Source organism: Dermochelys coriacea, chromosome 6 (assembly GCF_009764565.3).
Source record: "Dermochelys coriacea isolate rDerCor1 chromosome 6, rDerCor1.pri.v4, whole genome shotgun sequence".
Taxonomy (NCBI): Eukaryota; Metazoa; Chordata; order Testudines; family Dermochelyidae; genus Dermochelys; species Dermochelys coriacea.
The window spans coordinates 67326402-67341974 of NC_050073.1; the positions used below are offsets into that span (position 1 = coordinate 67326402).

Consider the following 15573-nt stretch of genomic DNA (forward strand, 5'->3'; position numbering starts at 1 on the left):
GACTTATCAAGTCCCCCCTCACTCTTCTTTTCTCAAGACTAAACATGCCCAGTTTTTTAACCTTTCCTCATAGATCAGGTTTTCTAAACCTTTCATCATTTTTGTTGCTCTCCTTTGTACTCTCTCCAATTTGTCCACATGTTTCTGAAAGTGTGACACCCAAAACTGGACACAGTACTCCAGCTGAGGCCTCGCCAGTGCCAAATACAGAAGAACAACTACCTCCCTTGTATTACATAGGACATTCTCATTAATACACCCCAGAATGATATTAGCCTTTTTCACAACTGCATCATCTTGTTGGCTTATATTCAATTTGTGATTCACTATAACCTGTAAATCCTTTTCAGCAGTACTACTACCTACTCAGTTATTCCCCATTTTGTAGCTGTGCATTTGATTTTTCCTTCCTAAGTATACTACATTGTGCTTGTCTTTACTGAATTTCATCTCTCTCATTTCATACCAATTCTCCAATTTGGCAAGGTCCTTTTGAATTCTAATCCTTTCCTCCAAAGTGCTTGTGAACCCTCCCAGCTTAGTGTCATCCAGAAATTTTAGAAGCATATTCTGCCCTCCATTATCCAAGTCATTAATGAAACTATTGACTAGTACCAGACTCAGGATAGACCTCAGATGGACCCCACAAATACGCCCTCCTAGTATGACAGTGAACCACTAGCAAGTACCCTTTGAGCACGGTCTTGCAACCAGTTGTAAACCCAGCGCCCCCTTGGCGACAAACTAGCACAACTCACAAGCACTCAGGCAGACAGCTGTTGAGGGGTCATGGCGTGCACCTCGCCCACTGCTGCCAGCTCTCTTCTCCTCCTCCTGTGGCTGGACTCAAGCTGCGGCGCATGCCCTGTGGCAAACCGTAGTCTGTCACCCCATCGCTGGCACCCAGGAGTTCGAGGAATGTATCCCTGTCTCTGGGTGCTGGGAATGGGGCTGCTGGAGAGGAGGGGAGGACAACGAGACTGCCCCTCTCAGGGTCCTGTCGCCTGATGGGTCTCCTGTGCTGCCTCCCCTATAGGGTCCCGAGAAAGAGCATGAAAAAGTGTCTCTGTGTAGGCCAGTGTGTGCATGCATGCACTGTATGTATGTGCGTAAGAGACAGTCTTTGTGTAGGGAGGGGCATGTATTGCTCTCTGAATGAAATTTGCAGCCAAACTGCCTTTTATTCCTTCTGCTGGCTTGCACACACACACACACACACACACAAAATGACAACATAAAATGTGTGTATTCATTTCATAACAAGTTTTTAAAAGAGAAGGGAACTCTAAAAGAAATGTATTATTTCTTTTAACAAGTGAATGTTGCTGACTAATAGTTGCAAAGAGCCAATGTATCAGACATTTCTCCCCACCTTTGTCTAGCTACATTATAAACTCTTTATTGCAGACTCTCTTTTTACCTGTATGTCTAGCACCTACCACCCTGGAGCCTTGATCTTAATTGGGGCCTGTAGGTACTAAACAACAATTGTAATACTAAATAACATGGAAGTATATTTGTTAGTGTATGTTAGAGGTGAGGATCTGCATGTAGGTGTGGGAGTCAGTTCCTACAGATTTAATTATATAGAGCCCACACCCCAAACCTGTGCCCTGAGCCCCCTCCTGCACCCCAAGCCCCTCGTCCCAGCCTCACCACAGAGCCCTCCCCACCCAGCTGGAGCCTGCACCCTCTCCCACATTCCAAACCCCTTGGCCCCAACTCAGAGACCCCTCCTGCCCCTCACACACCTCATCCTCAACCCCATCCCAGAGCCTGTAATCCCAGCTGGAGCCCTCACCCCCCCCCCCCGGCAAACCCAATACCCTGCCCCAACCCAGAGCCCTCTTCCGCATCCTGAACCCCTCATTTCTGGCCTCATCTGGAGCCCACACCCCAAGCCCAGAGCCCATACCTCCCCCACACACACCCCAACCCTCTGCCCCAGCCCAGAGCCCTCTCCTGCACCCCAAACCCCTTATCCCCAGCCTCACCTCAGAACCTGCACCCCCATCCGGAGCCCTCACCCCCTCCCAAACCCCTTGCCCCAGCCCGGTGAAAGTGATTAAGGGTGGGGGAGAGCAAGCAATGGAGGGAGGGGGGGATGGAACAAGCAGGGATGGGGCCTCAGGGAAGGGGCGGGGCAGGGGCGTTTGGTTTTGTGGGATTAGAAAGTTGGCAAGCCTAAGGTCAGCAGGAGGTGACATACCTCCAAAATGTTCCTTAGCTTCCTGCCTGGCCATCTGTGTATCCTATGCCTCACTATGTAGGCCTATTTGCATGCGGAGCCACAGGTAAAAGGAGAAGGAAAAGGAGTGCCACAAGTACTCCTTTTCTTTTTGCGAATACAGACTAACACGGCTGCTACTCTGAAACCTGTCATTATGCAAGGTAAAAGGAGAAGAAATCTTCAGGACTAAAACAGTTTATCACTGCAGACAAAGGATTGTTCTGGTCTATTGGAGTGCAAAGCGACACACTGGGTCCTTCACCAAGGAGTAGGGTGGCCAACTTTCTAATTTGTGAAAAAAAGGACACTGAGCACTGGAACCTCCCTGGCCCATCCTGCCTCTTCCCCTTCCTGCCCCCTCCCCGCCCACCCTCAGGCCCTCTCCCTGTTCTGCCTCTCCCCTCCATCACCCACAGCTCTCTCCACCTCCCTCCCTCCGCCAGCTGAGCAGGGCTCTAGGGGTGGAGGGGTGACCAGGACAGAACGTTCAAGGGGAAGAGCCACATTCTAGGGTGTGTGACTGGGGCAGGAAGAGCCACAATGGGGGGGAGGGGCGCGACTGGGGCAGGATGGGGGCAGCACTCCAAGGGCGAGGCACAAAGGAGGCCGAGAGAGGGGCCTGGGCAGTGAGCTTCAGGATCCCTCCCCGCAGGCGCTGGCTGCCGGTACCTCTCTCTGCTGCAGCCAGGCAGTTCCTGAGAGCTCTTCCCGCTCCCGCAGCAGCTGCTCTTCCCACTCTTCCAGCGGTAGAGCAGAAGCTGACTGCGGACGGTTTACTCAGGTAACTGGACTTTTGGTGTCTGGTCAGTAGTACTGACCGGACACTGTCAGGTTCCCCTTTTCAACCAAACTTTCCGGTCAAAAACAAGACACCTGGCAACCTGACCACAGAGGCAAGATGACAGCATGCTTGTCTCATGAAAGAAGGGACATAGCCAGCCTGGCTGTAAAGTGCTGCAAGCATTTTGGGTGAGCAATATTTGGTTTACTTGTGGCACCTTAGAGACTAACAAATTTATTAGAGCATAAGCTTTCGTGAGCTACAGCTCACTTCAGCTGTAGCTCACGAAAGCTTATGCTCTAATAAATTTGTTAGTCTCTAAGGTGCCACAAGTACTCCTTTTCTTTTTGCGAATACAGACTAACACGGCTGCTACTCTGAAACCTGTCAATATTTGGTTTGTTATACTTGATTTCACTGTAAACATATCCAAGTGCTGTGTGTCCAGCAGAGCAGTGCTCTGAAGTGGAACTGGTAAACTGGGGTGCACTGTGTCTTTGGAAGCAGCGAATCTGTGAATGGTAGGAGGGTCCAGTGGACCAGGGACTGAATGTGCTAATCACTAACCTGTCAAGTGACAGCAGGGCCTGGGAGACCTAGTGGGGAGTGCTAGTATTGCCTGTGGAGATGGGGCGCTGACCCACAGCGGGCACAGACGAGGCTTCCTCACAGTAAGGGCAGGTGGTATCAAGGTGCCACACAAGAGTGGGTATCCCTGGGAAGTGTCTCACCCTACACTGTAGCAATTTCATCTAGACCACATTTCCCTAGTTTGCTTATGAGAACATCATGTGGGACTGCATCAAAAGCCTTCCTTAAAAAGAATAAGAAAAAAAAAAATTCGAGATATAGCACATCTACTGTATTGTGTCCAGTTCTGGGTGCCACATTTCAGGAAAGATATGGACAAATTGGAGAAAGTCCAGAGGAGAGCAACAAAAATTAAAAGTCTAGAAAACATGACCTATGAGGGAAGATTGAAAAAACCGGGTTTGTTCAGTCTGGAGAAGAGAAGACAGAGGGGACATGATAATAGCTTTCAAGTACATAAAAGGGTGTTACAAGGAGGAGCGAGAAAAATTGTTTTTTTCTTAACCTCAGAGGATAGGAGAAGCAGCAATGGGCTTAAAATTGCAGCAAGGGTGGTTTAGGTTGGACATTATGAAAAACTTCCTAATTGTCAGAGTGGTTAAGCACTGGAATAAATTGCCTAGGGAGGCTGTGGAATCTCCATCACTGGGGATTTTTAAGAGCAGGTTGGACAAACCCCTGTCAGGCTGGTCTAGATAATACTTAGTCCTGCCATGAGTGCAGGGGACTGGACTAGATGACTCTCGAGGTCCCTTCCAGTTCTATGATTCTACTGTATCAGGCCAGTAACCCTGACAAAAAATGGAAATTAGGTTGGTTTGGCATGATCTGTTCTTGACAATTACATGTTGGATATTATTTATCACCCTATTATCCTCTAGGTGCCTCCAAACTGATTGTACATTATTAAATAGTATTGGGCTAAGAACTGGTACTTGTGGGAACCCACCAGAAACACCCCCACTGGTTGAGGATTCCCCATTAACAAGTCATATGTAAAAGATATTGGACTCTCAGCTAGACTGAAAAAGGATAGCAGAGATATATATACTTGTATCATAAGGCAAAAAAAATGTTTGAGTTATTAGCCAGGTTGAGCAGGGATAGTGTCCCTAGCCTCTGTTTGTCAAATGCTGGGAATGGGTGATGGGATGGATCACTTGATGATTACCTGTTCTGTTCATTCCCTCTGGGGCACCTGGCATTGGCCACTGTTGGAAGACAAGATACTGGGCTATATGGATCTTTGGTCCAATCCAGTATGGCCATTCTTATGTTCATTTTGTGGGAGTGCACCAGGGTCTTTCCGTGCTGGCAGGAGACACAGCCACCTATAGAACTTTACACTGGGCTCCATACTAGAAGATCCAAGTCTTTCCAACTGAACAATTTAGTTTATTCTAGCAACTATCATTCCCCCATAGACATGAAGGCTGTCAAGGAATAGATAATGGTGCATGGAGGTCCACAGTCACTTCAACAGCACAGGCCCCACATACAATTATAACTGGCATCTTGTTTGCAAGCTGTACACAAAATAGCAGCACCACGTGTCCTGCACACAGCAATTAAAGCCACTGAATAAGAAGCATGTCACTGCCAGCCCTCCCATGCACACCGCATGAATGGGACACACTTATTTTGAAGACTATTTCCCACCACCTCCCCTGTCAACAAAGGTCTGGTTGATACCATGACACACCTATCAGTAACTATTAGAATGAGACCAGTCTGACTGGACTACATCCATGGCAATGGGCTATGAACTTTCAACACGTCAAGGTATTTTCAGCTGACATTTCTACACGTCTCCACAATTAATGAGAGCCTTAAATGACCTCCGGAAAAGCATGTGCTGGTACTTATAAACCAGACAGGTTAAAGGCACTCAGTATAGTGCCCAGCACCCAGAGTGTAGCACTCAGGCCAGGTACTGAACTCCCACCATATGAACAGAAACCCTAAACACGGTGGCAATGCTGTGGGGCCGTTTCACAGGCTGAGGTTGAGGTGGGCAGGGGGCTGCACGAGGAGATCTTCCCTTGGAAGGGGAGGCACTTGGCATGGCAAAGGCACTGCAGGGAGATCTGCCACACTGTGGATCAAAGGCCTGAGTAGGGACAGACAGGAGACTCCAGCTGCTATTTGAGGAGTTGTCAGGGTTTGGTTTGTTTGCAGGGAAGAGGAAGAATTCATTTTACCTGCACAGCCATTTAGGCTTTGCATTTGCCAGGGACAGCATGGCTTCCAAGAAATCTAATGAAGGCCATTCACATGCCAATATTTCACTGCAGACCAGTTTAGCACTTACATCTGGCTCCCCCAGGATTCTGGGTAGAACAACAGCACTTTTTCCTCTTTGGGTAACCCTGACTAACAGGTCAGTTCAGTTCTGATTCCATTTCTATGATTCAGCAAGTCCCCCCTCCCTCTCCCCGCCCCCCCATCACCATCTCGTCATCCCCATTTAAAAAAAAAAAAGGGGGCGGGGGGGCCAATCACTTGCACACAAGCAAAGTCTCTAACAAGGAGAGAAGGAGTTTTACCAGACATTCAGGGTCTGGTTTTCAGAGTGCTGAGAATCCTCTTCTTTCCTCCATGGACCTCAACTGGACTTGTGACTACTCAACACCTTCGGGGGGGGAAAAAAAGTGTGTGGGGGGGTTATTTATTTAGAGAGCCCTTAATGTCAGCCCAGGTCATTCAAGTGGGAACTGGCTCTAACTGGCACTCGCACAAGCTGTAACATTCTTCACCTGCAGCTGGGTGAAATTCTCTGCATCCGATGAAGTGAGCTGTAGCTCACGAAAGTTTATGCTCTAATAAATTTGTTAGTCTCTAAGGTGCCATAAGTACTCCTTTTCTGCTTGCTTTGAAATCATTTTCCAGCTAATCTTTACAACCAAATGCTCTCTGGACAGGGACAATCATCAGCAACAGGAAGTGTCTTTTGGAAGGTAATTTTCCTATGTGAACCATCAGCCAACAGAACTCCACAAAGTTAAGAGAATTTGGTACTTACACCTTTGAAAAGTCTCCATTAAAAAGGAAAAAACTGCTGGAATTTTTAGTGCTTTTGAGTATAGAAAGTTTCAGAAAAATGTACATAAAACAAGTGATTAAAGCTGTTGTTAACTTTCATGATTTTATCATGAGTCTTGTGATACCTGATGTTTTTCCAAAAGGCCCAGCCCCCTGGAGTCATGCAGTTATGTGAGAATCTCAGCTTTCATTAAAATAATATTAAAAAGTTTCTAGCTTTATAATTTCAGAGAAAAGCTTGAGAGGAAAAAAAAAAGCAAAAAAAAAAGCAAAAAGGAAAATAAAAAGGACTCAAAATCTTTTGATTTTTTTTAATCTCATGCTTTTTAAACCAGTCTCATGATTTCTGAAAGCGTGAGACTGGCAATACTGGGATTATAAAGCAGTATTTAGAAAGATACCCGAAAACAATTTGAAATCTGCACGGATCAGAATTAGGAAGTTTTCCCACTAGAAATCTTAAGAGTCAAATGCCACCCAAACAAACATGCTGAAAAAGCAGACTAGCAAGGTAGTTTTATACACAAAACCAGGCAGGGATGGACAATGAAGTTGTGTACCACTGCTAAACACACACTCCCCATACAAAGTACACTGCTCTTTCATCACTTCCCCAAGGAAGGTATTCAGAAGCAAATAATTTCCTGTTTCAGAGTAGCAGCCGTGTTAGTCTGTATTCGCAAAAAGAAAAGGAGGACTCGTGGCACCTTAGAGACTAACAAATTTATTTGAGCATAAGCTTTCGTGAGCTACAGAGTTATTATAAAAAGTACGTAATTTAACAGAGAACAATCCCCGCTATAGAAGCATGATAAAAGTTGGTTTAAAAGTTCTGAAGAAAGGTTCTCATTCTGTAATAACATATTAAGGATTTTTCCATAAGGGTTTTTAAAAGAGTGCTCACTGCAGTTCAAGCCAATCTCATAATAACCCTGGGAGCAACCCAACAGGACTCCCAGTGCTTCCACCTTCTTCACCCCAATTGAAGTGTTTCTCAAGTGTTTCTCACAGGTTTCAGAGTAGCAGCCGTGTTAGTCTGTATTCGCAAAAAGAAAAGGAGTACTTGTGGCACCTTAGAGACTAACAAATTTATTAGAGCATAAGCTTTCGTGAGTTACAGCTCACTTCATCGGACACGGCTGCTACTCTGAAACCTGTGATTATGCAAGGCACTGAATTTAGCCGTATAGAGTGGAAATCTGTCAACTTCATGAAAAAACTCGCACAGATACAGACAGACATCATCTTCCTCTCCAAATGCAAACAGATGGACATCATACCAAAAGGACTGAAGGTAATCTCTCCTCTGTTTTTTCCACCAAATGCATCCGATGAAGTGAGCTGTAGCTCACGAAAGCTTATGCTCTAATAAATTTGTTAGTCTCTAAGGTGCCACAAGTACTCATTTTCTTCAAGTGTTTCTCTAAGTGTTTCTTAGAATAAAGCAGCTTGCCACACTGCTCAGGGTTTGTGAGAGGCAAACATTATTTCCTTGAAGCATAGAGAGAATTCCCAGGGGAAGGTTCTTCTGCTGATCTTTGTTTTTGCTGGTTTCATTAATTTGGGATCAATTTGCTAGCGTGGTTTGAGTCTTAAATCACGCAGCACCAAGTTTTACCTCAGTCAGATACATGCTCACTGCTCCCAGCATGGTCAGTCAATAGTGACCAAGCAAGTGTGTGTAGAGGTCAAGCATCTGTGTACTGCACCTTTAATTATAGAGCAGCCGCCCCACCTGATGCAGGGGCTCTTTCAGCTGAATAAGAAACAAAAAATGCCTTAGGTATCAGGCTTGTAGAAGCCAGCAGACTCCATTATGGGAGCATGATGTATCTCACATTGCGTTATTCACTAAAGGCAGGAGGGAGGGCCCTGTTCGATAGGCATAGCTGTGCTATATTTATTACAAAATGGAAGCTAGTCCAGAGCATTTGGGCTGGGTGTCAGCTCAGAGAAGTAGCCTACAGTTTGGCTACATAGCTGAACCTTGAATCTGCAAGTCTGGGTTGGAAATTTGGTGAGAACAGGCATTTCCAGAGTCCTGCAGGTTAACAGTCATGAGCCACAAACTGGAGGCAAATCAAGTGTAACCAAGTATTTCACAATATTAACAAAAGATTCAGTTCTAGAAATGGGTAAAGGTTCAGGGAAGTTATTTTCCACTCCCAAACTGGTTTGCCTAGATCCAGAATAAATCTCTGTAGTCTTAAACTTTGCATGCTATTATTGCTAGTAAAATTCACAGTGAGCCCTGCCTCGAGAGCCAGAAATAAGCCTTAGAACAAAGTTTGTGCTTGAAATAGCAGAGGAACACATGCTGTGCCTTCAAGGATAATAATATGACCAGAGACTCAGGAGAGCAGTTAGCCTGTGTGTCGGAGGGAGCAGATGATGATTGTTGCCTTGATAGGGAACCCAGTTAAAATCAGAGCATCCCCCTAGCACAGTGAAAACATTCTTAGATGAGACTTCAAAGTTATATTTTAGACTCAGTGTTCCCAACTCTTGCAATTTTATCCTGAGTTTCAGGAGTTGAGTATTTTTTCTAAAAGCCCCAGCTGCTGGAATCACAAGATGGCAGGAGAAACGCAGCTTTCATTTTGAAAAGTTTCTAGCCTTCATTATTGCAGGGGGGGGGGAAAAATTACTAGAAAAACACAACCCAAGTGTTTAGTAAAGGCTCAGAATCCAGAAGACGAAGAGAACCTCAAATATATTTTTTAAAAATCTCATGATTTTTACATCAGTCTCCTGATTTTATTAGGGCCTGACTCATGATTTTAAATGCTTGGGGGTTGGCAATAGTGTGTAGGCCAGAGGTGGGCAAATTACAGCCCGCGGGACCATCTTGCCCAGCCCCTGAGCTCCCGGCCTGGGAGGCTAGCCCCTGGCCCCTCCCCTGCTGTTCCTCTCCCCTGGAGCTGTAGCTTGCCGTGCTGGCAGCGCTCTGGGCAGCGGGGCTGCGAGCTCCTGCTGGGCAGCGCGGCTGCCAGTCCTGATGCTCTGAGTGGCATAGTAAGGGGGCAGGGCAGTTGGATGAGGGGCAGGGGATCCTGGGGGGCAGTCGGGGACAGAGAGCAGGGGGCAGTTGGATGGGGTGGAGGTTCTGGGGAGGGGGCGTGATCAGGGGATGGGGAGGGGGGGAGTTGGATAGGCATGGGAGTACCATGGGGCCTGTCAGGGGGTGAGGGTGTGAATAGGGGTCAGGGTAGTCAGCTGACAAGGAGCGGGGGGGGGTTGGATGGGGGGATCCCGGGGGGGGCGGTTAGGGGCGAGGGGTCCTAGGAGGGGGCAGTCAGGGGACAAGGAGCAAGGGAGTTGGACAGGTTGGGAGTTCTGAGGGGGGCAGGAAGTGGGAGGGGGCAGATAGGGGGGAGGGGGCAGGCTCTTTGGGGAAGCACAGCCTTTCCTACCCAGCCCTCCCATACAGATTTGGAACTCCAATGTGGACTTTGGGCCAAAATGTTTGCCCACCCCTGGTGTAGTCTCAAACAGTGCTACATCCTGGAGCTTTAGCATTATAACTCTAGTACAACTTGTGAAGACTGTATGGTCAGTCTAGTCTCTACTGCAAGACAAAACTGTGGAATGTCAGTATTATTTAGGGTTGCCAACTTTCTAATAGCACAAAACTAAACAGCCCCACCCCTTCTCTGAGGCCCCGCCCCCACTCACTCCATTCCCCCTCTCTCGGTTGCTGGCTCTCCCAAATCCTCACTCAGTTTCACTGGGCTGGGACAGGGGGTTGGGGTTGGGGCGTGGGATGGGGTGAGGGCTCTGGCTGGGGATGCAGGCTCTGGGGTGGGGCCAGTGATAAGGGGTTTGGGGTGCAGGAGGGTGCTCTCGGCTGGTGCCGAGGGGTTCAGAGTGCCGGAGCAGACTCAGGGCTGGGGCAGGGGATTGGGGTTCAGGAGGGGGTACAGGCTCTGAGGTGGGGATGAGGGGTTTATGGTGCAGTAGGGGGCTCAGGGCAGGGGCAGGGGGTTGGATGCGGGAGGGGGTGCAGGCTCCGGGATGGGGCTCAGGGCTGGGGTGCAGGCTCTGGGAGGGATTTAGGGTGCAGGACAGGGTTCCAGCCTGGGAAAGGGGATTGGGATGCAGGAGGGAGATCGGGGCACAGTGTCCAGCCGGGCCGCACTTATCTCCGCAGCTCCCAGTCGGCAGCACAGCTGGGCTAAGGCAGGCTCCCTGCCTGCCCTGGCTCTGTGCAGCTCCCGGAAGCAGCTGGCACATCCCTGCGGCCCCCAGGTGGAGAGGCCAGGGTGCTCTGCTCCCTGCCCGTTCCCGCAAATGCCAATGGGAGCTGCAGAGCCAGCCCTGAGGGGTGGGAGGGTGCAGTGCGCAGAGCTTCCCTGATCGCCCCTGCACCTAGGACCTGGACATGCCATCTGCTGCCGGGAGCTGCACAGAGCCAGGGCAAGCAGGGAGCCTGCCTTAGCCCTGCTGTGCCGCCGACCAGACTTTTAACAGCCCGGAGCCAGCAGGGTGCATTTTCAACCGGGGGTCCTGTCGAAAACCAGACACCTGGCCACCCTAATATTATACAAGTAGTAATACTATGATAGCTCCCCGAAAAGGTCTTAAAAGGAAAAATTACTAATTCCCTTTTCAGCACCAGCTAGATGCAGCCATTGTCTAGAGGCAATCCTTACAATCTTGCTCCTCTCGCTCATGCGGCGGAAGTGATGCACTCACCTCTCCTGCTAAAACAAGCCCTTTATTCTATGCTGCATTCCTCTTCTGATGACCTAGTTATGTCACCATACTGTGTAGTATTTTTTGGCTCTGAACCAAAAGTTCTAGAATGTCTAAACAATCCTACTGTAAACTAGGGACCATGTAATATAGTTTGATTGATCATCCTTTATTTTTCACCCCCCTCTTCTCAGGCTTGGAATGTTTGTCAGTCATCATCCTGTGTCTCTTCTCAGCAACCCTTCTGTTTCACCTAAGTTAAACTGCAAAGATTTTGCTGCCAGTTAAAACTTGTTTAAGAGTAGAAAAACATGCTTTCCATCCAAGAGTGTCATCAGCATTGTAGTTTAACAAAGTTGTCTCACTAGGATGCTGAGAAAATAGGGGCTGCAAGCTTCCTGGCTTCTGTGCTATGGTTATGTTGTCAAAAGTACCATACAAGTAGGAAATTAAAATAGGGGATGTTGGATGGAAAGAGTCTTTCCAGCATCCACATGGTGTAAATCCAGCATAAGAGAGAGGAGCTGAACGCCCTATTTAGCAGGTTTTGGGTGGCATTCCCAACAGAACCTTTCAATGTTTTTCTCCCCTCTTATAAGTTTCTTTAGTACTTCCTGTGGCACTGGAGAGATCCCAGAATGCATTGTTCTGTGATTTCTGAACTACCATAGAGGGAGGCTTCTGGCATTGCTTATTTTGGGATAAAATTTGTTGAACCAACAAGACTTAAGTGCAGAGGGAAAAGGGAAGAACGCAACATTTACAAGTTAGTTAAGATTAATGTCTGTGCCCCACACCTTGGTTTGTAGGATATTAGTTACAGAGTAACAGGTTTAAGTCATCTTTGTTTTTGAGAAGGAAGGACCTCAGCCTACAATCAAGCATAGGAGAGATCAAGCAGAGATGAACAAGAGACATATTACAATGAGAGGAGATACACATCCTAGCAGTGGTGTGAGAGAAGCGGTGAGAGGCAGTAACATTCAAGGCTCAGCATGGGAGGATTACTAGGAGTTGTTTGGGTAGCTACACCCTCTTGAATTCTCTCCTCTGTGTTGTCTTCTATAGATAGCAGAAGTAATCAATTCCACTTTTCCCTGCTCTTGAACTTATGTTTCCAGCACACATGGGGTCTTTTTGGTATTCTTGCAACTTCCAGTAGAAATCATGGCATCAGAGACCTCCCAACTCACCTAGGAGAGCCTATGACCACCTGCCCATACACCTGCCACACTGGTGTCCTTAGAAGCTGGTTCTCTTAATAGAGCCAGCCCCTCCAACCCACAGCTGTTTTGGGAGGGGAGAAAAGGAAGATCAGTCTATTCAAATAACCTCAGAACTTGTTGGGTCCAAACCCCATAGATTCAAAAAGCCAACACATGACCAGAGACCTGATCCAACTATGAAACAGGCTCCAGTACTGCAAGACATTTGGGGGGTGAGGAGGAGAAAAAGAGGTGCCAGACCCATATCTATACATCTTAATTCTCTGCATATCTATAGTACCTTTCAGATGAAGACTTCAAAATGCTTTACAAGAGGTTAATTACAGGGGATTTTACTTTATGAAGGTGCTTCCCATCCAGTGCCCTATACAGAGATGCAACCTTTATAAAATTTTCACTTAAACAGTTAGGATCCAAAAATCCAAATAAAAGACTCCCTGAAATCCCTTCAAAAAACTTAACCCATCCAAATACCAATTCACTCCTGCCCACCAAAAGCCTAGCAAAACAGAAAGGCCTTGCCACCCAAGCAGATCCAGACTTTAGCACTCCAAGAGGAGAAATAGATTCCATACCGGAGAACCCCCTCACTGCCTCCAGCCCCTTCACAATTCAGCTATTACAGGTTTCAGAGTAGCAGCCGTGTTAGTCTGTATTCGCAAAAAGAAAAGGAGTACTTGTGGCACCTTAAGTGAGCTGTAGCTCACGAAAGCTTATGCTCTAATAAATTTGTTAGTCTCTAAGGTGCCACAAGTACTCCTTTTCTTTTTGCGAATTCAGCTATTAGTGAACCACGGCTAAAAACATTACACTATTTAGAGTTAATGTGATTTCAAGTTTCTATTTTAAATTCCTTGTGGGAAGGACCACATCTTACTCCATTTTTGTACCACATCAAGACCATGTTTGGCACTCAGTTATTGAGCCCCTTCAGAGAAGCACTGTATTACCCCATCTCTTTTCCCTGGGTAAACTGAAGCACAGAGTTTAAGGCATCCGATTGACATTGTGGAGTGAACCAGCGGCAGAGCCTTAACTCTCAGACCCTTACTCCAACTATTTGGCAACGCAGCCACCCCGTTTACAATGGAAGGAGGAGAGGAGGCCCCAGACAGACTTAAATGAACACACCCAGCCGTAAATTCAATCACAAGCTCATAATGTCTGCTCACCACCAGATCCTTGCTCCCGCATGTCCACGTAGGCATCGTACACTTCCCTCTTGACGTAGTTGAGGAAGCCCACCTTCCTGGCAAACTTGCAGACGAAAGCTTGCTCGTAGAGGCAGTCCAAGAGGAAGCAGGATTGGATGCTGTCTTCCCCCTCGTTTGGGTCCTGCTGCACCAAGGCCAGGTTGCAAGCCGGGTGCTTACAGCAGGCCCGCACGCAGTCCTTGCCCCGATGAAGCGAGGGGGCGAACAGGAAGGTGGCCCCGTTCTGCACCGAGGCATCACTGTCCAGCACGAACTCAGGCATCCCTGCAGTGAAATGGGCCAGGCAGGTTTCGCCGAAGGACGCTCCCTCCTGCCCCAGAACGGCAGCCGTCAGCAGCTGGATCAGGAGGCCAGCCTGGAGCATGGCTCTGCCGCTGGCCATCTTAACTCGGGTCTTTTCTCTCCGTCTGCAAGCTCTGATCTTCCTGGGTGGGGCGGGAGGAGAGGAGGTGAGAGAAGGCAAGTTAAAAAGCTGACAAAGTAACCCTTTCTCTGCCTGGCTCTTCAGGACACGCTAGGAGGAGAGGGGTCATATTTCAGCTCTCCCCCCCCCCCCCAGTTTTCCGTTCCTTGGGGCCCCATTTAACTTAGTAACGAAGCATCATTCATTTAAAACCTACCTTCCCAAGCGCGACAGACCCGGATGTTCTGCTCCGACACTGGGTTCCAGGTGGAGGTGTGGCGCCTCCGGATTCTTCTTTGTTGAATACAGCCCAGTCCTCTGCCTGCTTAATAGCTGAGATGGGGCCTCCAGCCCAAGTTCCTACAGCTTTGTCTGACTTTCCCCTCTCCCTGCTGCATGGGTCCCGCTTCCCTTTCCCCCCCCCCCCAGTAGCTACTCCGTGTGCCTGTTCTCTATTTTTCTCTTCACCACCACCACCACCTGTAGAGTTTCAGATGAAACTGACTCAGAGCCTAGCAGTGTAGGGTGTTTCCCTTTCCTCTGAGCACATCCACCTTTAACCCCTTCTCTGCCTGCACCTCAGGTGTGCCCTTCAGGAGCAGACAGGCAGGAAAAGACAAAGAAGGAGATCCGGGCGCAGGAAGTGAAACCCAACTCCCTGAGACGGGGGGGGGGGAATCAAGTCACTCCCCTCCATACCTGACTAACTAGACAAGGGGGAGGAGAAGGGGAGAGAAGAGGCTGTTAAGATTCTTTCACTTCTTCAAAGGAGGAGGGATCTGCTGAGCAAAAAGCAACAGACCGCACACTCCAACTGAGAGACAGGCATGGTGGGGAGACTTCCAAGCAGCCTGCACTGCTCTCCTCCTGATTCCTACAGGGGTAGACCACCTTGAGATGGGGGAGAAGGCAGTAGTGCTGCAGTTGTGTTTCCCTCCCCAGGGACAACGATTATCATTTGCCACTTGCTGTAAAGCATTGAGTGTGTTATTTGCATGCCTGCTTGAAGTCTATTAGATTGTAAACTCAACTGTCTTTATGTGTGTGTTGTACAGCCGTGGTTCTCACCCTTTCCAGACTACTGTACCCCTTTCAAGAGTCTGATTTGTCTTGCATAACCCCAAGTTTCACCTCAGTTAAAAACTACTTGCTTACAAAATCAGACATAAAAATACAAAAGTGTCACAGCACATTACTGAAAAATTGCTTACTCTCTCAATTTTACCATATACTTCTAAAATAAATCATTGGAATATAAATATTGTACTTCCATTTCAGTTTATAGCATATAGACCAATATAAACAAGTCATTGTCTGTATAAAATTTTAGTTTGTACTCACCTTGCTATTGCTTTTTATAGGTTTCAGAGTAGCAGCCGTGTTAGTCTGTA

The 15573-nt window shown here is 47.8% G+C and overlaps 1 protein-coding gene across 5 annotated transcripts in view; it reads right to left on the reverse strand.

Moving 5' to 3' along the window:
• The window catches only part of SPINT1 (serine peptidase inhibitor, Kunitz type 1), a 31213-nt gene extending 16099 nt beyond the window's left edge, over positions 1 to 15114 (reverse strand). For 2 of the 5 annotated variants that reach the window (XM_043517370.1, XM_043517368.1), the window contains exons 1-2: positions 14400 to 14638; positions 13738 to 14204 (exon numbers count right to left, since the gene is read on the reverse strand). In XM_043517370.1, the coding sequence (XP_043373305.1) occupies positions 13738 to 14161 (424 nt within the window). In that variant the 5' untranslated portion in view covers positions 14162 to 14204; positions 14400 to 14638. Of the gene's footprint in view, positions 1 to 13737; positions 14205 to 14399 lie in introns of all 5 variants that reach the window. The other 3 variants (XM_038408077.2, XM_043517369.1, XM_043517367.1) reach the window with 3 other exon arrangements.
• Between the last annotated feature and the right edge of the window lie 459 nt (positions 15115 to 15573).